At 41.0% G+C, this 23,348-nt stretch overlaps 1 protein-coding gene across 1 annotated transcript in view; it reads left to right on the top strand.

The window, feature by feature from the left end:
* ift80 (intraflagellar transport 80 homolog (Chlamydomonas)) overlaps positions 1–23,348 on the top strand; it is a 107,785-nt gene that overhangs the window by 59,935 nt on the left and 24,502 nt on the right. The window contains exons 9-12 of the mRNA XM_062062003.1: positions 11,988–12,167; positions 18,382–18,500; positions 22,602–22,676; positions 23,022–23,185. Of these exons, the coding sequence (XP_061917987.1) occupies positions 11,988–12,167; positions 18,382–18,500; positions 22,602–22,676; positions 23,022–23,185 (538 nt within the window). The remainder of the gene's footprint in view (positions 1–11,987; positions 12,168–18,381; positions 18,501–22,601; positions 22,677–23,021; positions 23,186–23,348) is intronic.

Raw genomic sequence — 23,348 nt, 5'->3', positions numbered from 1 at the left:
AGTATATTTTCTCTCTGGCCCGTACCGTATGTTGTTTACACTGATAATGTTTGTTACAATTGTAGTTAAGAATTACCGGTACATGTTTTATATTCAATTTGTTTTCATGTGTTTTTACATACAGAAAATGTATGTAATTGTTGAATGACAACTTGTAAAAATAAAGAGTGTCACATTATAATTGCCTTTAGTGAGTGTGCTACACGCTTACTATGACAGTAATCCCTGTTAACTTCTTTCAGACAGTTATAAATGTCTGAATCATTAATCATTAAAAACAGTTTACCTTCCAAACACATTTGTCTGTCTCATCTCGTGGCCAATACTACAGTAGTATTGTTATTTACATGCTTGAAATGCTTAATTTATGAAAAAAAATTGTAAAATACGGTACGCTTTAAATAAACAATATCAATATTGTGTTGTTATATACCGGTAATTGCAATTCTTATTAATATTGTGTTAGTTTGTAGTGGTGGAGAACTGACTTTTTGTTGTTGGAGTTGCGTCTTTCAAAGCGCTTTATTTTGAAGAAACGGTATGCCTCGTTTCACCACTGGGTCAAACTCGTCACGTCATTAGTGACACTTCACCTTTCAAGGCATTGTCACGCCTTGAAATAAAATCACAAAGCGGTCATTTCAATACCGTAATTTAAAATCGCATAAAGGGAAGAAAATAAAGAGCTATTCAGTAGGATTTAAGGTCCAATCTATTGAATACCGGTACGGTATGCTAAAAAGAACAGTAAGCTGCTACCGTATGTTTTATTACGACTCATTAAATGACTCCCGCCTCCTGGTGGTAGAGGGCGCTGCCGCGCTAGTGATCCTTCTTGCGACTTCCGGTACTGCAGAAGAAGTGACCACGCAGCAATAGATCGTTTTGTTTTGTTCCCCTCTCGCCTGAACTTTTAACTGAGGATTACATACCAGTATCTAAAATAAAACAGTTTTCTAAACTGGACTTTCAATCGAAGCAGGAGGTAATAATTAAAGGAATATCTCCATCGAGACAGAGAGACTTTTAAAACGGAAGAAAGAAAATAAGGAAGACTTCTATAAACAAGTTATCGATGCTTTTGGTCAGAAGGAGCTGCAAATGGACTCCATTTATAAGTACAGGTAAGACCATTATAACGTTTTTTTTATTAAATGTGCTTTTCATGATGGTATGCTTACATCACACTCAAAGCGCACGCATAAATTTACCGGATTCCTTTTGGTAAACGCCGGAGTGAGAAGAGGTTTTAAAATAATTACCGCATGCACGGCCATTCCGCCGGTTTCCGGTAAACGCAGGAGTTACCGGAGGTTTTAAATTAATTAGCGCCCCTGCGGCTATTCTAGGAAATACGGTATACACACATATATATATATATATGTGTGTGTATATATATATATCTATATATAGATATATATATATACACACACACACATATATATATATATATATATGTATATATATATATATACATATATATATATACATATATATATACAAACGTATATATTATATGACATATGAGTGACAGACATGTTCGCCAATCAGAATTGTTGAGCTTTGCGTTCCTTCATCTGTTGCTTCAAACAGGTAGAAAGACATGTCATTCTGAGCATCGCTCTCAGCACATGAGCTTGTTTATTTTATCAGTAGAATTAACTGAACGCAGTGAGCCCTCTTTTCTGTCATTCACATTTTTTGTTTTGGTGGGCAGAGAGCAACTCAGCGAGAGACTGCATAAATAGGAAGCACGTATCAACAGCCGCAACTCGCAAGTAAGAAACGCCGCAAAGTAACAAAAATTTGGAGTAAAATAATGTGATTACGAAGCCAAAAAATCGCAGCCCTACTAAAAAGTGACTCCTTCAGTACTCACCGATCATCTATGCTGAGATCTAGCGCCATGGCAGTTCTCCAAATATTTGCGAAACCATTGAGTTTTTACCTGCTAATTTCAATTTTAAAAAGAATTGTGCAACCTATAAGTGTTTTGCTTTATTCACTCTGGACTTGAGAAAATAAAATCACTATCTCTAAAACATTGATACGTGTGCTGTGGCATATATGTTTGCAATCAGAGTTCACATCCATTTTCTACCGCTTGTCCCTTTTGGGGTCGCGGGGGGTGCTGGAGCCTATCTCAGCTGCATTCGGGCGGAAGGCGGGGTACACCCTGGACAAGTGGCCACCTCATCGCAGGGCCAACACAGATAGACAGACAACATTCACACTCACATTCACACACAAAAATACATACATATAATATAATATAATATAGAGCATATAGTCGCACCCACTAAATTTTAGAAGAAAAAAAATGTTTTTGGACTATAAACTGCAGATACTGTATATACGTTGGGAAATGAGTTTTTTTACACAGACAGATTTTGTAAATGTTTTTTTACATACCTTAATTGTTTCCAAACGGTGTCTGTAACACAGCAGTAAAATGGATGATCAAACAAAACAGAAGTCATCCTCATGGACACACTAGCTACAGAAGACTCAATAAATCCACGGTGACGGTTTGGTGAATTTACTGAGACATTTGTGAAACTAAAACAATACAAAAAGAATGCCATTGTATGTTAATAATGCTAACATACCCTCGTTAACATGTTAGCATATTATTTATTGCTAACGACGCACGCTTGATTACAGTATGATTGCACATAACAAATATGTTTGAAAACACTCCGACAGACATCACACATGGAACGGTTTAGTAAGTATAAACAGTTTTTGTTATATTGTAAAAGTTACAAACGTTGCCTGGTGTGATAAATGAAGAATCCATACGAGTAGAAACGCTATGGACTACTGGAAGACGGAACGACACTTGCACTTCCAAGTTCAAAGCACTAAACCAGGGGTCGGCAACCTTTACCACTCAAAGAGCCATTTTGGCAAGTTTCACAAATTAAAGAAAATTATGGGAGCCACAAAAAAAATTTTTAAATTTAAAATGAAAAACACCGCATACAAAGCTTAAATTGCTTTGTGCTATGTTAACCAGGGGTCTCCGACACACGCACCGGCACACACCTTAATATGGAAATTTGATGTTAGTGCGGCCCGCGAGTTTTGAATGATTGGCGCTTGATAGCGTCATACCTGCCAACACTCTCATTGTTTCCAGGAGACTACCTAGTACCAGGGTGTGATGGCACTGCTTTTAGCGCCCTCTACAGCCTGCCCAAACAGTATACCTGCTCGACCACATGTAGATTGCAGTTTCAGCTTGCTCACATAAGTGACAGCAAGGCGTACTACCTCAGCAGCCACACATCTTACACTGACGGTACCAATACCCAGAATCCCATGCAGCCCTAACTCTTCTCCGCTCAACCAACGCACGGAGAGGGGGGGGGGGGGGGGGGTTGATGTGTGGGGGGATTTGGTGGTAGCGGGGGTGTATAATGTAGACCGGAAGAGTTAGGGCTGCATGGGATTCTGGGTATTGGTTGTGTTGTGTTTATGTTGTGTTACGGTGGGATGTTCTCCAGAAATGTGTTTTTCATTCTTTTTTGGTGTGGGTTCACAGTGTGGCGCATATTTGTAACGTAACAATGTTAAAGTTGTTTGATACGGCTACCGTCAGTGTAAGCTGTGTGGCTGATGAGTAAGTATGCTTTGCTGTCTCCTATGTGTGCAAGTAAAAGCAACATACAACATGTGGCCGGGCTGGCACGCTGTTTGTAAATGCTATAGAGGACAATTACTGCAGTGCAATTAGGGCACTCCCTTTATTCAGTAATTAGAGTGTAAATAGGATTATATTTTCCCTGGGAGTTATCTATGAGAGACACTGAGATCCATAAGTCTCCTGGGAAAATCGGGGGGGTCGGCAAGTATGTAGCTGAGCCGCATCAGAGTGGTCAAAGAGCCGCATGCGGCTCCGGAGCCGCGGGTTGCCGACCCCTGCACTAAACGGAAGGAAACACTGTAGGCGTTCACTCGTCCAGAAGGTGGCACCATAGCATAAAATATGTTGGAAAACTCTGCTCTAGAGTAAGCAATCTGTTCAGTTTGCTTTAGTTTCAATCTACAGTCATCTAAATTGAGTAGATTTGTTTTCTTCATTAAGATAATGCTTTCGTTTTAAATAATGACATGGTTGTGTACTGTATAATATTTAGTTTTCACAAGTAAGAACTGAATAATGACGTTCTCTTCCCATTATAATTGTTGACTCTGGGGGGGAAAGCGTGGATTTGTGGATAATGCCCAGTTCAGTCATCCAATGCTAGTTCTCAATCAGATGTGGTTGTGAACAAAGTCTGTAGCTATTCTTATCCTTGTAGTCAACCCCATTTTGAGTAGAGGGGTCAGTGCAAGCTGACGTTTACAAGGCTTCATAATCCTTCAAAGATTGATGAAACTCCATTCAAAACCGCCTCCCCAAAACAACTGGTTTTGTTTATAGTCCAACTTCTGCTTAGTCTTGCCCCTTACAGAATCAGTTTGGACTTAAACGAGAAGCTCGGTGTCAGCGTTTTCATGCGCGCTGTCTGTTTATGGCCAGATACTTGTATATATGTCTAGTGTCTATTACATTCACACATGTGTGTTGTGTTTATTGTGTGTGAGGATTTACGCTCTGTACCTGCACTGCCAGGTCCGGTCCTGCACACACAGCCGCAGGCCAACTGAAGCCAGCTGGCTTTGCTGGGAGTTGTCCAGCTGTTGTGATTTATGTAAAGCTCCTCTACTTTTGGCTCACAATCGCACGAGGCTAAGCTAATAAGTAATGTAGCCCTTCATTAGCCTATCCACACATCCTTTTTGGTCTCATCTGAAGAGATAGTTTCTATTTATTTTGTTTACTTTCATCGAGGGTGATAGTTTTCCACAATTGCGTAACTTCTTGTTTAATATTGCATGAATCTTAATGACGTATTAAAGCTGGAGTACGTGAATCTTGTGTCACCAGGCAGGATTTAACCTGTACATCCCGCCCCCCATGCTGTGCACCCGGCTGATAGTCCCTCCCAGTCTCCTCCTCTCTGGAAGTGCATGAAATGGCGCACAAGAGCTGCAGGTGCACACGCATAGGTTGTTGACCATACAGTGTTTCCCATAAACTGCCAAGATACCTGTGGCGGTGGGGGCGTGGCTGTGGGCGTGGTCACCATGACATCATCCAGTAATTTGCATAAATTACTGCAATGATTTGATTTTCTCTAAAAAGGCTCAAAAAATGTATACTTACTAACTAATAATAACAGTTTTGTTTTAAACGTCCATCCATCCATCCATCCATCCATCCATCCATTTTACAATATAATTACAACACTTTATGTACATATTTATATCCAGATTTGAACAATAAGTTATTCACTGAAATATATTTATTAATTGTGGTTCTTACAAAAAATATATCTTATAAAAATATAAAAGCTAAAATGTCTCTTAAAGCTCTGCCCCTTTAATTAGTGCATACTAAATAATTTAACTTTAGCCTACTACTACAACCATATTATTTACCAGCAACATAAAGTGAAACAGAGGCAGAGGTGTCCTGCCACAGTCAGTAACAAATCAACAGAAAACAGTAGTGGTGGTAGATAGACACAGAGCTTCATCAAACATCTGATCCACTGAACAAAGAGCTCCAAAAATCTTGAACTTTAGACTGCCATCAGTTTTACTCCCTACACTTAACCATGTGTTTCCTACTGCCTGCAGACTTTGCACCCTTTGTTATATACACATGTTGTGTTTCTAATATAAATACATGTAATAAAGTCAAATACAAATAAGGCAACAAGAGAAGTATCCTACACTTCTCTTTTGTAAAGTAAATCTGAACAGCCAATATGGGCATCTACATCAACTATATGATTTGCCTGAGAAGCTGGAGAGGACAAAAAAAAAAATATATATATATTTTTATTTTTATTTTATTTTTTTATTTTTATTTTTTTGTGGCGGACGTAATTCTTTCGTGGCGGGCCGCCACAAATAAATGAATGTGTGGGAAACCCTGCCATAGACGTCTTATAAGAAGACACAGCATTGGCTGCTGTGATGCGAGAAATTGGGCCGCCATCTTGAAGTGGTGGTGAGCAGCCTAAACTGACAGTTGACAGGTAGAAAACAAAGATGGTTTTCAGCGTTTTCCTGCTCAAATGAGCGGACTGTTGAAAATGGGAATCGGGGGGATTACTTTTCACAAGTAAGATTTAACATTAACGTACTATTGCTTGTATTTTGTGAAAAGAATATTACCACAGAGTTGAGAAGGAGCAAAGATCTTCAATAGTACTGAAATATTTAAGACATGGCTAGCTAGCTAGCAGCTAATATCCATCCGCCGTCTGCAGTGTTTTAGCTACTTCTAAATCACTAATCCTGGCCTCCATGGCGACAAATAAAGTAAGCTTCTTACAAGTAACATTATCACTGGAGGACGAGGAATAGCTAAACATGCTTCACTACACACCGTAGGAGGATACAATAGCTCACCGGCGTCACAATGTAAACAAACACCATGGGTGGATCTACACCTGACATCAACTGTAATGATACCAAGTACAATAGCGTATCTCGTCGATACTACTATGATTACATCGATATTTTTTGGCATCACAACATCTTCTTTCCTTTTTAAAAAAATCATATTATGTTTACAAAGTCAGTAAATACGTCCCTGGACACATGAGGACTTTGAATATGACCAATGTATGATCCTGTAACTACTTGGTATCGGATTGATACCTAAATGTGTGGTATCATCCAAAACTAATGTAAAGTATCAAAGAAGAGAAGAATAAGTGATTATTACATTTTTACAGAAGTGTAGATAGAACATGTTAAAAGAGAAAATAAGCAGATATTAACAGTAAATGAACAAGTAGATTAATAATTAATTTTCTAGCACTTGTCCTTAATAATGTGTACAAAATAATAGGTGTATAAATAACACAATATGTTACTGCATATGTCAGCAGACTAATTAGGAGTCTTTGTTTGTTTACTTACTACTAAAAGACAAGTTGTCTAGTATGTTCACTATTTTATTTAAGGACTAAATTACAATAATAAACATATGTTTCATGTACCCTAAAAATTTTTTTGTTCAAATAAAGCCAATATTGGCATTTTTTGTGTTCCCCTTTATTTAGAAAAGAACCGAAAAGTAACAAAATAATTTTGGTACCAATACCAAAATATTGGTATCGGGACAACACTACCATTAATCCCTCTTCCTATTTCTTATAAGTCAGAGTTTTGTTACACACAAACACATCCAAAATGTAAACAAATGCCATGGGTGGATCTACACCTGACATCCACTGTAATGATACCAAGTACAATGGCGTATCTCGTCGATTCTACTATGATTACATCGATATTTTTTGGCATCACAACAGCTTTCATTTTTTAAAATTCATATTATGTTTATAAAGTCAGTAAATACGTCCCTGGACACATGAGGACTTTGAATATGACCAATGTATGATCCTGTAACTACTTGGTATCGGATTGATACCTAAATGTGTGGTATCATCCAAAACTAATGTAAAGTATCAAAGAAGAGAAGAATAAGTGATTATTACATTTTAACAGAAGTGTAGATAGAACATGTTAAAAGAGAAAATAATCAGATATTAACAGTAAATGAACAAGTGGATTAATAATACATTTTCTACCACTTGTCCTTAATAATGTGTACAAAATAATAGGTGTATAAATGACACAATATGTTACTGCATACGTCAGCAGACTAATTAGGAGTCTTTGTTTGTTTACTTACTACTAAAAGACAAGTTGTCTAGTATGTTCACTATTTTATTTAAAGACTAAATTGCAATAATAAACATATGTTTCATGTACCCTAAGATTTTTTTTGTTCAAATAAAGCAAATAATGCCATTTTTGTGGTCCCCTTTATTTAAGTACCGAAAAGTATGGAAATAATATTGGTACCGGGACAACACTACAATTAATCCCTCTTCCTATTTCTTATAAGTCAGAGTTTTGTTACACACAAACACATCCTTCAAATGGACATTAAAGAGTCACGCATTTTTACTACTCATATTGAGTTGTCATATTTTTTCTTGCGTGCACTCAATCTTGAAACTTCTCGTTGCACACATGCACATAAGAGACACGTGTGCACACAGTCATGAAGGAGTAAAACAGCTCAATGTGTTAAAGGCATTAGGTAAGCGTGAATCCAGCAGTGCTCCTTCTTGACGGGTATCACATGTCCCGCTTCATTACAATCTGCTGTATGCATTCAGCTGCATGCATCAAGTACCCCAGTCCCACCTCCTGCATGCATCAAGTACCCCAGTCCCACCTCCTGCATGCATCAAGTACCCCAGTCCCACCTCCTGCATGCATCAAGTACCCCAGTCCCACCTCCTGCATGCATCAAGTACCCCAGTCCCACCTCCTGCCCTCCCTCAGCTGCATGCATCAAGTACCCCAGTCCCACCTCCTGCATGCATCAAGTACCCCAGTCCCACCTCCTGCATGCATCAAGTACCCCAGTCCCACCTCCTGCATGCATCAAGTACCCCAGTCCCACCTCCTGCCCTCCCTCAGCTGCATGCATCAAGTACCCCAGTCCCACCTCCTGCATGCATCAAGTACCCCAGTCCCACCTCCTGCATGCATCAAGTACCCCAGTCCCACCTCCTGCCCTCCCTCAGCTGCATGCATCAGAAGAAGAGTTTTTTTTTTATTGCCATTGTTTGAGAACGGGTTCACAAACTAGGAATTTTACTTGGCGCAATCAGCATTCAGCTGCATGCATCATGTACCTCAGTCCCTCCTCCTGCCCTCCCTCAGCTGCATGCATCAAGTACCCCAGTCCCACCTCCTGCCCTCCCTCAGCTGCATGCATCAAGTACCCCAGTCCCCCCTCCTGCCCTCCCTCGGCTGCATGCATCAAGTACCCCAGTCCCACCTCCTGCATGCATCAAGTACCCCAGTCCCACCTCCTGCATGCATCAAGTACCCCAGTCCCACCTCCTGCATGCATCAAGTACCCCAGTCCCACCTCCTGCATGCATCAAGTACCCCAGTCCCACCTCCTGCCCTCCCTCAGTTGCATGCATCAAGTACCCCAGTCCCCCCTCCTGCCCTCCCTCAGCTGCATGCATCAAGTACCCCAGTCCCACCTCCTGCCCTCCCTCAGCTGCATGCATCAAGTACCCCAGTCCCACCTCCTGCCCTCCCTCAGTTGCATGCATCAAGTACCCCAGTCCCCCCTCCTGCCCTCCCTCAGGGGCTTTAACACCGACTGGGACATATAAAGACATTAGCTGCAGAATAAATGACGTCTCTCATGAAGGTTGAAGCTCGGTAGCCTCCTCAAATACGAGGCCACTCATGTAGTAAATATAAAAAACAGCCCCTGCCGCGATGAGTGAGGACGGCTGGAGTTGTAGGAAAAAGGAGGGGAGAGCAATTAAATGCCGTTCAATTGAAGTCGAACAAACTGTCTCTTGTCCACAGGGCAGTGCAGCTCTTATTTTTTTCCAGCAACTATTTTGGGTCCTCGATATGACATTAACTACTTGGAAGTGGAGGCCCCGTACTTGTACTGAGGAGATGAAAGCACCTAACCTGTTACCTTCTGGTCACCATTGTAGCCTTCAAAGTCTTTTAAACAACTTCAAAACTCTCCATCAACATTTTATATACACACTGCAAGTATAATGGAGGAACAGACATCTTCATAACAATATGTGATATGTACAATATGCACACTGCAAGTATATATATCATGTAGTAACAGACACCTTCATAACAATATGTAATATGTACAATATACACACTGCAAGTATAATGGAGGAACAGACATCTTCATAACAATATGTAATATGTACAATATACACACTGCAAGTATAATGGAGGAACAGACACCTTCATAACAATATGTAATATGAACAATATACACACATAATAGTGAGAGTCCAGTCCATAGTGGATCTAACATAATAGTGTGAGAGTCCAGTCCATAGTGGATCTAACATAATAGTGTGAGAGTCCAGTCCATAGTGGATCTAACATAATAGTGTGAGAGTCCAGTCCATAGTGGGTCTAACATAATAGTGTGAGAGTCCAGTCCATAGTGGATCTAACATAATAGTGAGAGTCCAGTCCATAGTGGATCTAACATAATAGTGTGAGAGTCCAGTCCATAGTGGGTCTAACATAATAGTGTGAGAGTCCAGTCCATAGTGGGTCTAACATAATAGTGTGAGAGTCCAGTCCATAGTGGATCGAGCATAATAGTGTGAGAGTCCAGTCCATAGTGGATCTAACATAATAGTGTGGGAGTCCAGTCCATAGTGGATCTAACATAATAGTGTGAGAGTCCAGTCCATAGTGGATCTAACATAATAGTGTGAGAGTCCAGTCCATAGTGGATCTAACATAATAGTGTGAGAGTCCAGTCAATAGTGGATCTAACATAATAGTGAGAGTCCAGTCCATAGTGGATCTAACATAATAGTGTGGGAGTCCAGTCCATAGTGGATCTAACATAATAGTGTGAGAGTCCAGTCCATAGTGGATCTAACATAATAGTGTGAGAGTCCAGTCCATAGTGGATCTAACATAATAGTGTGAGAGTCCAGTCCATAGTGGATCTAACATAATAGTGAGAGTCCAGTCCATAGTGGATCTAACATAATAGTGAGAGTCCAGTCCATTGTGGATCTAACATAATAGTGAGAGAGTCCAGTCCATAGTGGATCTAACATAATAGTGAGAGTCCAGTCCATAGTGGATCTAACATAATAGTGTGAGAGTCCAGTCCATAGTGGATCTAACATAATAGTGAGAGAGTCCAGTCCATAGTGGATCTAACATAATAGTGTGAGAGTCCTGTCCATAGTGGATCTAACATAATAGTGAGAGAGTCCAGTCCATAGTGGATCTAACATAATAGTGAGAGTCCAGTACATAGTGGATCTAACATAATAGTGAGAGTCCAGTCCATAGTGGGGCCATCAGGAGATCATCTTGAGTGGAGACAGGTCAGCAGCACAGAGACGTCCCCAACCGATGCACAGATGAGTGGTCCATTATGGGTCCCGACTTTGGACAGCTAGAGCAACATCTGTGGTCACGGAATCTGTGCCAAGCAGAGCAGAAAATAAACGGCAGATCAACTGCTCTAAAAGGGGGTTCTATTTAAAGGCTAGAGTATACAAATGAGTTGTAATGCTTCTACTGAGGTAGCATCTCTAACTGTTACTGGGAGGGCATTCCAGAGTACTGGAGCCCGAATAGAAAACGCTCTATAGCCCGCAGACTTTTTTGGGTTCTGGGAATAAGCCGGAGTTCTTTGAACGCAGATTTCTTGCCGGGACATATGGTACAATATGGTCATTATATGTCCAGGTGAACAATAAGCCATGATTCTAGTGGCACTCTTCTATTTTGGAAAAGTGTTTTGGCATAATTGCACTCTTTGAACAACCAACACACGCAACTAAAAATCAAAGCCTTATTATTGTTGTGCTTGGCGGAGGTAACGCTAATGCAATTTACAATAGAAGCTAAGAATCATGGATTTCAGTTTGGTTAGGGATCAGTTTGCTTAGCTATTTAAAGTACATTAAGGCTGTCTGTTTTAGTCATGTGACACCTCTATCTAACTTACTATCCCTGTCTCAGGTTGGACCACTAAATCCTTTCCAAGGTTTTGTTGGTCAGACCCCTGGTTGCGGCTTTCATCCCAGCACATCCTCCTCCTCCCTGCATGTGTGATAAATGAGGATAGCAGAGCACATGTTTACGAGCGCCACTGCTGGGCTTGGCAGGACCAAGTGCTCCTTAAATGTCTCACAGTTCATCACAGCTCGCTGATTGACTGACTAGACATTCTTTTCTAGCACACTTCACATTCTGCCTTGCCTCTTCTAGTTGCTTCCAAGCACTCCCAAAAAGAAACCCTTCTTAAGGTTGTCATGAAATGCCCGTCAGTGACACTGATGTTCCTTCTCCACTTTCAGTGGTCCTATGCTTTGGAGAAACCCAACACGGGCAGCGTGTTCAGCCTCGCCTGGTCTGCCGACGGCACACAGGTGGCCGGGGCTTGTGGGAATGGCCATGTCATCTTTGCCAACGTGGTGGAGCAACACTGGGAGTGGAACAACTTCATGATCACTTTAACCAAGAGGAAAACCATGCAGGTAGTGACACTAACACCCGCACTTGTCAACAGAGACACAACCCTTGTGTAATGTTCATATTGTTGTCTGTGGGTCTGATGGACCCGTTGCATTTTGTGGCTTTTAATGCCTCACAATCAAATACTTTTATGTTAAAATACTGAACAGATGTTTACCGTATCCCATGACCCCACTGAGACACAATATGACAATACCAAAACAAACGCAGGGTGGATTCAGACTCCTGACAACAAAATCGGCAATCATCTGACTCTCTCATATTCCATTTTTCCCGTGGGTAAGAAGTTATAAATCATTTTAATTTGAAAATAACCATTTTGCACATGAATAGTAGTTTTGTAGATGAATTTGAATATTGTATCCCACGGCAACGGGCAGTCAAAAAAGTCCTCCCATTTTCCATGTGTTGTATGGGGCCGCCTTCAGAGATTTCTTTATTAAAGGCCTACTGAAATGAATTTTTTTTATTTAAACGGGGATAGCAGATCCATTCTATGTGTCATACTTGATCATTTCGCGATATTGCCATATTTTTGTTGAAAGGATTTAGTAGAGAACATCGACGATAAAGTTCGCAACTTTTGGTCGCTGATAAAAAAAAGCCTTGCCTGTACCGGAAGTAGCGAGACGTCACAGGTTGAAAGGCTCCTCACATTTCCCCATTGTTTACAATGTAGCGAGAGCGATTCGGGTCCGCGAAAGCGACGATTACCCCATGAATTTGAGCCAGGATGAAAGATTCGTGGATGAGGAACGTGAGAGTGAAGGACTAGAGTGCAGTGCAGGACGCATATTTTTTCGCTCTGACCGTAACTTAGGTACAAGCTGGCTCATTGGATTCCACACTCTCTCCTTTTTCTATTGTGGATCACGGATTTGTATTTTAAACCACCTGGGATACTATATCCTCTTGAAAATGAGAGTCGAGAACACGAAATGGACATTCACGGTGACTTTTATCTCCACGACAATACATCGGCGAAACACTTTAGCTACGGAGCTAACGTGATAGCATCGGGCTTAACTGCATATAGAAACAAAAGAAATAAGCTCCTGACTGGAAGGATAGACAGAAAATCAACAATACTATTAAACCATGGACATGTAACTACACGGTTAATGCTTTCCAGCCTGGCGAAGATTAACAATGCTGTTGCTAACGACGCCATTGAAGCTAACTTAGCAACGGGACCTCACAGAGCTATGCTAAAAACATTAGCTATCCACCTACGCCAGCCAGCCCTCATCTGCTCATCAACACCCGTGCTCACCTGCGTTCCAGCGATCGACGGTGCGACGAAGGACTTCACCCAATCACCGATGCGGTCGGTGGCTAGCGTCGGATAGCGCGTCTGCTATCCAACTCAAAGTCCTCCTGTTTGTGTTGCTGCAGCCAGCCGCTAATACACCGATCCCACCTACAGCTTTCTTCTTTGCAGTCTCCATTGTTCATTAAACAAATTGCAAACTGCACAGATGTCCAGAATACTGTGGAATTTTGAGATGAAAACAGAGCTTTTTGTATTGGATTCAATGGCGTCCGAATACTTCCGTTTCAACGATTGACGTCACGCGCATACGTCATCATACATAGACGTTTTCAACCGGAAGTTTAGCGGGAAATTTAAAATGTCACTTTGTAAGTTAACCCGGCCGTATTGGCATGTGTTGCAATGTTAAGATTTCATCATTGATATATAAACTATCAGACTGCGTGGTCGCTAGTAGTGGCTTTCAGTAGGCCTTTAAATAAAAATTATATATTTTTATATTTATTTTAGTACCTTTTTGCCAACTAGAATTTCTTATTAGAGGTTTACAAACTAACAATTTAGTAGTTCCATAATTAATTAATTAATTAATTAATTATATAGCCTATTATTTGCACACTACTGACAAGGGACGCACCGAAAACTCGAACACTGGAGAAAAACTTTGATCACTGAAAGCCTTAAAGGCCTACTGAAAGCCACTACTAGCGACCACGCAGTCGGATAGTTTATATATCAATGATGAAATCTTAACATTGCAACACATGCCAATACGGCCGGGTTAACTTATAAAGTGACATTTTAAATTTCACGCCACACTTCCGGTTGAAAACGTCTAGATATGATGACATATGCGCGTGACGTCAACGGTTGATACGGAAGTATTCGGACCCATTGAATCCAATACAAAAAAGCTCTGTTTTCACCCCAAAATTCCACAGTATTCTGGACATCTGTGTTGGTGAATCTTTTGCAATTTGTTTAATGAACAATGGAGACTGCAAAGAAGAAAGTTGTAGGTGGGATCGGTGTATTAGCGGCTGGCTGCAGCAACACAACAAGGAGGACTTTGAGGATAGCAGACGTGCTAGCCGAACGACCTCACCTTGACTTCCTCCGTCTCCGGGCCGCCAACCGCATCGGTGATCGGGTGAAGTCCTTCGTCGTACCGTCGATCGCTGGAACGCAGGTGAGCACGGGTCGTGATGAGCAGATGAGAGCTGGCGTAGGTGCAGAGCTAATGTTTTTAGCATAGCTCTGTCGAGGTTCCGTAGCTAAGTTAGCTTCAATGGCGTCGTTAGCAACAGCATTGCTAAGCTTCGCCAAGCTGGAAAGCATTAACCGTGTATTTACATGTCCAGAGTTTGGTAGTGTTTTTGATCTTCTGTCTATCCTTCCAGTCAGGGACTTATTTGTTTTGTTTCTATATGCAGTGAAGCCCGATGCTATCACTTTAGCTCAGTAGCTAAAGAGCTTCACCGATGTATTGTCGTGGAGATAAAAGTCACTGTGAATGTCCATTTCGCGTTGATATAGTATCCCAGGTGGTTTAAAATACAAATCCGTGATCCACAATAGAAAAAGGAGAGAGTGTGGAATCCAATGAACCCTTGTACCTAAGTTACGGTCAGAGCGAAAAAAGATACGTCCTGCACTGCACTCTAGTCCTTCACTTTCACGGTCCTCATCCACGAATCTTTCATCCTCGCTCAAATTCATGGGGTAATCGTCGCTTTCTCGGTCGGAATCTCTCTCGCTGCTGGTGTAAACAATAGGAAAATGTGAGCAGTCCTTCCTCCGGTGTCGTCACGCTACTTCCGGTAGGGGCAAGGCTTTTTTTTATCAGAGACCAAAAGTTGCGAACTTTATCGTCAATGTTCTCTACTAAATCCTTTCAGCAAAAATATGGCAATATCGCGAAATGATCAAGTATGACAAATAGAATGGATCTGCTATCCCCGTTTAAATAAAAAAATTTCCTTTCAGTAGGCCTTTAATTTGCCCAGGTCTGCTCTAAAGAGTATCTTCATAAAGGCGCAACTTTATTCAATTGGTTCCAAGGAAGGTCATCATCATATCACACACGAGATACAATCCTTCAGCCTTGCAGGCACTTTTTATGTCGGCCTCCTCCACCTTCCCTCCTGCTTTAAACAAGCACATCTGCCAGTGGTTTGTGAATCACAGCTAAATTTACCGCCTTGCAGTCAAATGTTTTTTTTCCTTTAATTCCTGCTTGTGTTGCTTGCAAATTTGGCTCTGCTGGAAGGGGGGCAGAGGAGGAAGATTTGTAAAGCTGTAAAAATAACCCCACCTTTCACCTGGCGCTGGAAAAGGCCCTTTCATTCATTCAGAGAGGGAGCTGCTAGGTAAGTATTTATGTATGGCAGCTCACCAGCACGTGCACACACTCACTCTTGTTTATTTTTATTTTTTTTCTGAAAAAACAAACGGTTTATTAAAAAAAACAAGTTGTTACAAGATATCGAACTGATATCATCATTATAACACAAACCTAAGATGCAATCTGCAGCATTTATCGTTAAATATATATGCTGATATCTTGAAATAATATTAGAATTAAATAGACGTGTTGGGTTAGTTACTGAAAACCAGTAACTAGTTACACTTACTAGTTACTTTATTTCAAAAGTAACTCAGTTACTTACACCAAAAAGTTATGCGTTACTGTGAAAAGTAACTATTTAGTTTAGTACCCTAACCCTATATATATATATTTTTTTTGTATTTAAAAAAAAAAATTTAAGGCCCCCTTTAATGGCCTTTTAGCCTTCATTTTAGTACTGTTATTGCACTGGAGAATAATACAACGTGTTGATCAACTTGACATGCATTTGCATCACTGAACTCTGCTAATCAATGTGGTCTACATACAACACACAAAGACAAAAGATATGTTTCAAAGGGCCAATTTGTTTCAGGCCAGAACAAATTGACAAAACTATTTTAAATAGCTGCAACACAACATACATAAGTAACAAACAGCATAATAACAACATAGCTGTAAAGCAAGGAAGGCACACACTACATACACAAAGCCTAACCAGGCGTTTTTTTCTCTCAAGGAATTGTGAAATAAAATCATGTCTGAAGCCCAGAACACTCTACACATTTCCCCAGTTTTAGTTTAGAGAAAAGGAAAGATTGGCCTGGCCCACTAGGATCCCTCTTTATGTTTGTGAACTTTATAGTCTATACATTTAGAGTGATGTGATAATCAAACACTCTAGAAGTCTAGAATGAAAGAGTATATAAGAGAATTGACAGAGTGTGTACCTTCGGTGCTGAATGATGAGCAGAGGCAGAGTTTGGAGTGTTTTCTTTAGCTCGCTTTCCATTTTTATGTACTCACTGTCCAGGTGCCATTTGGCGCCCGGTATCATGCTAATTAGCTTCCTGAAATCGGGTGACTCCACTGTAGAAATAGCCTGCATGCTGTCTTCTAGCACAGTGGTCCCCAACCTTTTTGTAGCTGCGGACCGGTCAACGATTGAAAATTTGTCCCACGGACCGGTGTGGGGGGGGGTGTATTTAAAAAAAAAAAAAATTTTTTTTTTTTTTTTTTTTTTTTTTTACATAAATAAATACAATCATGTGTGCTTACGGACTGTATCCCTGCAGACTGTATTGGTCTATATTGATATATAATGTATATATTGTGTTTTTTATGTTGATTTCATAAAAAAATATATATATATATATTTTTTTTAATTTCTTGTGCGGCCCGGTGGTTGGGGACCACTGTTCTAGCACACATGTTGCAATGGCTCTATCAATGTTGTCCTGGCTAGCAGTGCCTTGTTAAAATCCAGCCGCTGTTGCTTAGGAGGTGAAGTGTGTCTCTCTTTACATTTAACTAAAATGTTCTTTTCTTTATGCTCGACAAAAGAAAAGTAGTGAGAATATCTCCATGTTAAGAAACTCTGCTTCGGCTTCGCCATGTCTTGTTAGTAAACACAGACACGCCCCCCCACCCCACACACACACACACACGTCGCCTCTTCCTTGTCGCTCCAATAAAACACACTCAGATCTTCTCAGTTTCTAGCCGATACTACATAAAAAATAAGGTAAAATAACGCAGTAACGCATCATGTAGTAACGGTAACTGAGTTACTGAATATAAAAAATAACGCGTTACATTACTATTTACCGCCGAAAGTAACAGCGTTACAGTTAGTCCCAACACTGGACGTCAGTGTTTAATAAATCAAAGGCAAAAAAGTTATAATTCTATATGTCTCCCACATCCTTAAAGGGGTCATATTATGATATTTTTTTTTCTACATTTATAACACTTTTTTTGTGGTCCAAATAACATGTAATGGTGGTTCGTTGGTTAAAATGTTGCATAGATGATGTTTTGCAGATCGTTTTCAAGCTGCTTTCTGATGCCTTCGGGATGCTGCGGTCCTATTTACGTGGCTCCACTTCCACAGCGTCTTCTCCTCGTCATCCTTGTTGTAGTTTTTAGCGCTTTTGTAGCGAGTCTACTGACAGATATAAGTTTGAACTGTACGCTAATTCGTATTAGAAATGGCAACAGAGCAGAACGCATGTGCATGTACGAGCCATTCTGCCCCACAACAAGAGGATCGCGAAAAAAAGGCGCTTTTTGACTCCTGCGCGGGGGACAATAGCAGACTTGCGCAAAGCTTTTTGGGTAAAGCTTGACCATATATGGAGATATCCACTGTAGTCACCAATGGGAAAAACATTACAAATTGGGGACATTTCAAATGGCTCATTAGGAAGAAGTCTGAAGATTATATAAGATTTATAACACTCATTCCAAACAGCTTGTTTTCTGACCACCTTATGTATGCTTGGATATTTGATATACTTCTTCCTGGGTTTATAAATAAAAAAAGGTTTGACTGAACTGATCTTTCATGTGTCATTTTGTGTGGTTTTTTCCACAGGTGAGGAATGTGATGAACGACGCAGTGGACGTGTTGGAATTCAGGGATCGAGTTATCAAAGCCTCCTTGGCTTTCGGGCACCTGGTAGTCGCCACATCCCTGCAGTGCTACATCTACAAGTAAGTACCTCACTCATCCTTTATCCCCAGCGGAACCATTTTTCTCTTATTCCCCCCACAAGGAACTGGAATATAGTGTTTCTCCGCCCTGACGTAACATAAGCCTCCTTATATGGAAATCAATTCACGCAAGATGCATTGTCCTACCAGTAAGTGGCTCCTCATCTTCAAAGGAGCTTTACTTGATAAGAAAGTAAAGCACATTGTGTGCAAAATACAAAAAAGTAACAATATGGTATTTACATTACTTTGCCTGGTGCAGCCATTCTCAAACTAGTGGTACTCGAGCGTCATCTAGCGCAGTGTTTTTCAACCACTGTGCCGCGGCACACTACTTAAACTAAGAATAAACAAAAGGTGAGTGCCGCTAAGAAAAGGCATTGAAGCTTAGGGATGCCTATGCAAAATTAAACTAAAACTGAACTGGCCACAAAGTAAACAAAAACTGAATGCTGGACGACAGCAAAGACTTACAGCGTGAATAAAGTGCCGTTGATAAGTGTCTGTACTGTCTAGAGTAACTGTGTAATACTCTTTCATATCAGTTTGGTGGCAGCAGGTAGCTAATTGCTTTGTAGATGTCGGGAACGACGACGATGGTTTGTCGTGATCACAATATGCAGACGACAGCGGGAGGCAGCGTGCAGGTAAAAAGGTACCTAATCCTTAAACTAAAAATAAACAAAAGGCATTGAAGCTTAGGGAAGGCTATGCAAAATGAAACTACAACTGAACTGGCTGCAAAGTAAACAAAAACTGAATGCTGGACGACAGCAAAGACTTACAGCGTGAATAAAGTGCCATTGTTAAGTGTCTGTACTGTCTAGAGTAACCGTGTAATACTCTTCCGTAACAGTAGGTGGCAGCAGGTAGCTAATTGCTTTGTAGATGTTTGTCGTGATCACAATATGCAGACGACAGCGGGAGGCAGTGTGAAGGTAAAAAGGTACCTAATCCTTAAACTAAAAATAAACAAAAGGCGAGTGCCGCTAAGAAAAGGCATTGACGCTTAAGGTTGCTTATGCAAAACGAAACTAAAACTGAACTGGCTGCAAAGTAAACAAAAACTGAATGCTGGACGACAGCAAAGACTTACACCGTGAATAAAGTGCCGTTGTTAAGTGTCTGTACTGTCTAGAGTAACCGTGTAATACTCTTCCGTATCAGTAGGTGGCAGCAGGTAGCTAATTGCTTTGTAGATGTTTGTCGCGATCACAATATGCAGACGACAGCGGGAGGCAGTGTGCAGGTAAAAAGGTACCTGATCCTTAAACTAAAAATAAACAAAAGGCGAGTGCCGCTAAGAAAAGGCATTGAAGCTTAGGGAAGGCTATGCAAAACGAAACTAAAACTGAACTGGCCACAAAGTAAACAAAAACTGAATGCTGGACGACAGCAAAGACTTACAGCGTAAATAAAGTGCCGTTAAGTGTCTGTACTAGAGTAACCGTGTAATACTCTTCCGTATCAGTAGGTGGCAGCAGGTAGCTAATTGCTTTGTAGATGTTTGTCGCAATCACAATATGCAGATGACAGCGGGAGGCAGTGTGCAGGTAAAAAGGTACCTGATCCTTAAACTAAAAATAAACAAAAGGCATTGACGCTTAGGGATGCCCATGCAAAACGAAACTAAAACTGAACTGGCTGCAAAGTAAACAAAAACTGAATGCTGGACGACAGCAAAGACTTACAGCGTGAATAAAGTGCCGTTAAGTGTCTGTACTGTCTAGAGTAACCGTGTAATACTCTTCCGTATCAGTAGGTGGCAGCAGGTAGCTAATTGCTTTGTAGATGTTTGTCGTGATCACAATATGCAGACGACAGCGGGAGGCAGTGTGCAGGTAAAAAGGTACCTAATCCTTAAACTAAAAATAAACAAAAGACGAGTGCCGCTAAGAAAAGGTATTGACGCTTAGGGATTCCTATGCAAAACGAAACTAAAACTGAACTGGCCACAAAGTAAACAAAAACTGAATGCTGGACGACAGCAAAGACTTACAGCGTGAATAAAGTGCCGTTGATAAGTGTCTGTACTGTCTAGAGTAACCGTGTAATACTCTTTCATATCAGTAGGTGGCAGCAGGTAGCTAATTGCTTTGTAGATGTCGGGAACGACGACGATGGTTTGTCGTGATCACAATATGCAGACGACAGCGGGAGGCAGCGTGCAGGTAAAAAGGTACCTAATCCTTAAACTAAAAATAAACAAAAGGCATTGAAGCTTAGGGAAGGCTATGCAAAATGAAACTACAACTGAACTGGCTGCAAAGTAAACAAAAACTGAATGCTGGACGACAGCAAAGACTTACAGCGTGAATAAAGTGCCATTGTTAAGTGTCTGTACTGTCTAGAGTAACCGTGTAATACTCTTCCGTAACAGTAGGTGGCAGCAGGTAGCTAATTGCTTTGTAGATGTTTGTCGTGATCACAATATGCAGACGACAGCGGGAGGCAGTGTGAAGGTAAAAAGGTACCTAATCCTTAAACTAAAAATAAACAAAAGGCGAGTGCCGCTAAGAAAAGGCATTGACGCTTAAGGTTGCTTATGCAAAACGAAACTAAAACTGAACTGGCTGCAAAGTAAACAAAAACTGAATGCTGGACGACAGCAAAGACTTACACCGTGAATAAAGTGCCGTTGTTAAGTGTCTGTACTGTCTAGAGTAACCGTGTAATACTCTTCCGTATCAGTAGGTGGCAGCAGGTAGCTAATTGCTTTGTAGATGTTTGTCGCGATCACAATATGCAGACGACAGCGGGAGGCAGTGTGCAGGTAAAAAGGTACCTGATCCTTAAACTAAAAATAAACAAAAGGCGAGTGCCGCTAAGAAAAGGCATTGAAGCTTAGGGAAGGCTATGCAAAACGAAACTAAAACTGAACTGGCCACAAAGTAAACAAAAACTGAATGCTGGACGACAGCAAAGACTTACAGCGTAAATAAAGTGCCGTTAAGTGTCTGTACTAGAGTAACCGTGTAATACTCTTCCGTATCAGTAGGTGGCAGCAGGTAGCTAATTGCTTTGTAGATGTTTGTCGCAATCACAATATGCAGATGACAGCGGGAGGCAGTGTGCAGGTAAAAAGGTACCTGATCCTTAAACTAAAAATAAACAAAAGGCATTGACGCTTAGGGATGCCCATGCAAAACGAAACTAAAACTGAACTGGCTGCAAAGTAAACAAAAACTGAATGCTGGACGACAGCAAAGACTTACAGCGTGAATAAAGTGCCGTTAAGTGTCTGTACTGTCTAGAGTAACCGTGTAATACTCTTCTGTATCAGTAGGTGGCAGCAGGTAGCTAATTGCTTTGTAGATGTTTGTCGTGATCACAATATGCAGACGACAGCGGGAGGCAGTGTGCAGGTAAAAAGGTACCTAATCCTTAAACTAAAAATAAACAAAAGACGAGTGCCGCTAAGAAAAGGTATTGACGCTTAGGGATTCCTATGCAAAACGAAACTAAAACTGAACTGGCCACAAAGTAAACAAAAACTGAATGCTGGACGACAGCAAAGACTTACAGCGTGAATAAAGTGCCGTTGATAAGTGTCTGTACTGTCTAGAGTAACCGTGTAATACTCTTTCATATCAGTAGGTGGCAGCAGGTAGCTAATTGCTTTGTAGATGTCGGGAACGACGACGATGGTTTGTCATGATCACAATATGCAGACGACGGCGGGAGGCAGTGTGCAGGTAAAAAGGTACTAAAAATAAGCAAAAGGCATTGAAGCTTAGGGATGGCTATGCAAAATGAAACTATAGCTGAACTGGCTGCAAAGTAAACCAAAAGTGAATGCTGGACGACAGCAAAGACTTACAGCGTGTGGAGCAGAGACTGCGTCCACAAAGTACCGTATTTTCCGGACCATAGGGCGCACCGGACTATAAGGCGCACTGCCTATGAGCGGGTAAAAATAGTAGTGTTTTTGAGGTGGTTCTTGATGACAAAAGTTTGGCCTATCACACCAACATACATCTAATAATATTTGTGATGGTAGAATTTAAAAACAATTTTTTAAAGCATGTTTGTATTCTCCTCTGTGTATTTTTTTCAAGGACTGAATAGTTTTGCATGTTTTTGTTTTTCGGTTTGTGCCAGCACCAAGAACTGGAATACTCCTCTAATATTTGACCTGAAGGAGGGAACAGTCAGCCTCATCCTGCAAGCGGAGAGGTGAGCCATGTGCTTTATCCCAGCAGCGGGTGGAGGCCTCTCCTAGGCATCATTACTACCACCTGGGAGCTGTGCTGTAGCTTAAGCAAAGTATGTCATTAATAAGTCTGATAGTGTAACCACTTGGGGAAATCAGATTAATATGGAGTAGCACTCCTCATGCTGCTAAATAGATTACTCGTCATTCTATAATCACAGCAGAGCCTCCAGCATCCTGCTGAGGAAGTCGCTCTTGTTGTTCATGTGCATACAAATCCCTTACCTAAATACCATCTGCTTTATTAAGACGAAGTGCACGGCATCCATATAAAAGTGTAATCACCGTGTCCTTATTCCCACTCCCAGACATGCTCTCCTAGTGGACGGGGCAGGCTTGTATATATTTTCCTACGAGGGCAGACTCGTATCATCGCCTAAATTCCCTGGCATGAGGGCCGACGTCCTCAACGCTCAGTGCGTCTCGCTTAGTAACGACACGTTTGCCATTCGGGACAAGAGTGACGAAAAAGGTGAGGAATCCATTGTTGTCAAGTATGAATAATGTTCATATTGTTGTTACTCAGCCAGCGTTTGCGGGTCTGATGGACCCGGTGCATTTTGTGGCTTTTAATTAGAGATGCCCGATAATATCGGACTGCCGATATTATCAACCGATGAATGCTTTAAAATGTA

Source organism: Entelurus aequoreus, linkage group LG10 (genome assembly GCF_033978785.1).
Source record: "Entelurus aequoreus isolate RoL-2023_Sb linkage group LG10, RoL_Eaeq_v1.1, whole genome shotgun sequence".
In the NCBI taxonomy this organism is placed as follows: Eukaryota; Metazoa; Chordata; class Actinopteri; order Syngnathiformes; family Syngnathidae; genus Entelurus; species Entelurus aequoreus.
The sequence above is the reverse complement of the archived record's forward strand: the minus strand, read 5'-3'. Positions and strand labels throughout refer to the sequence as shown.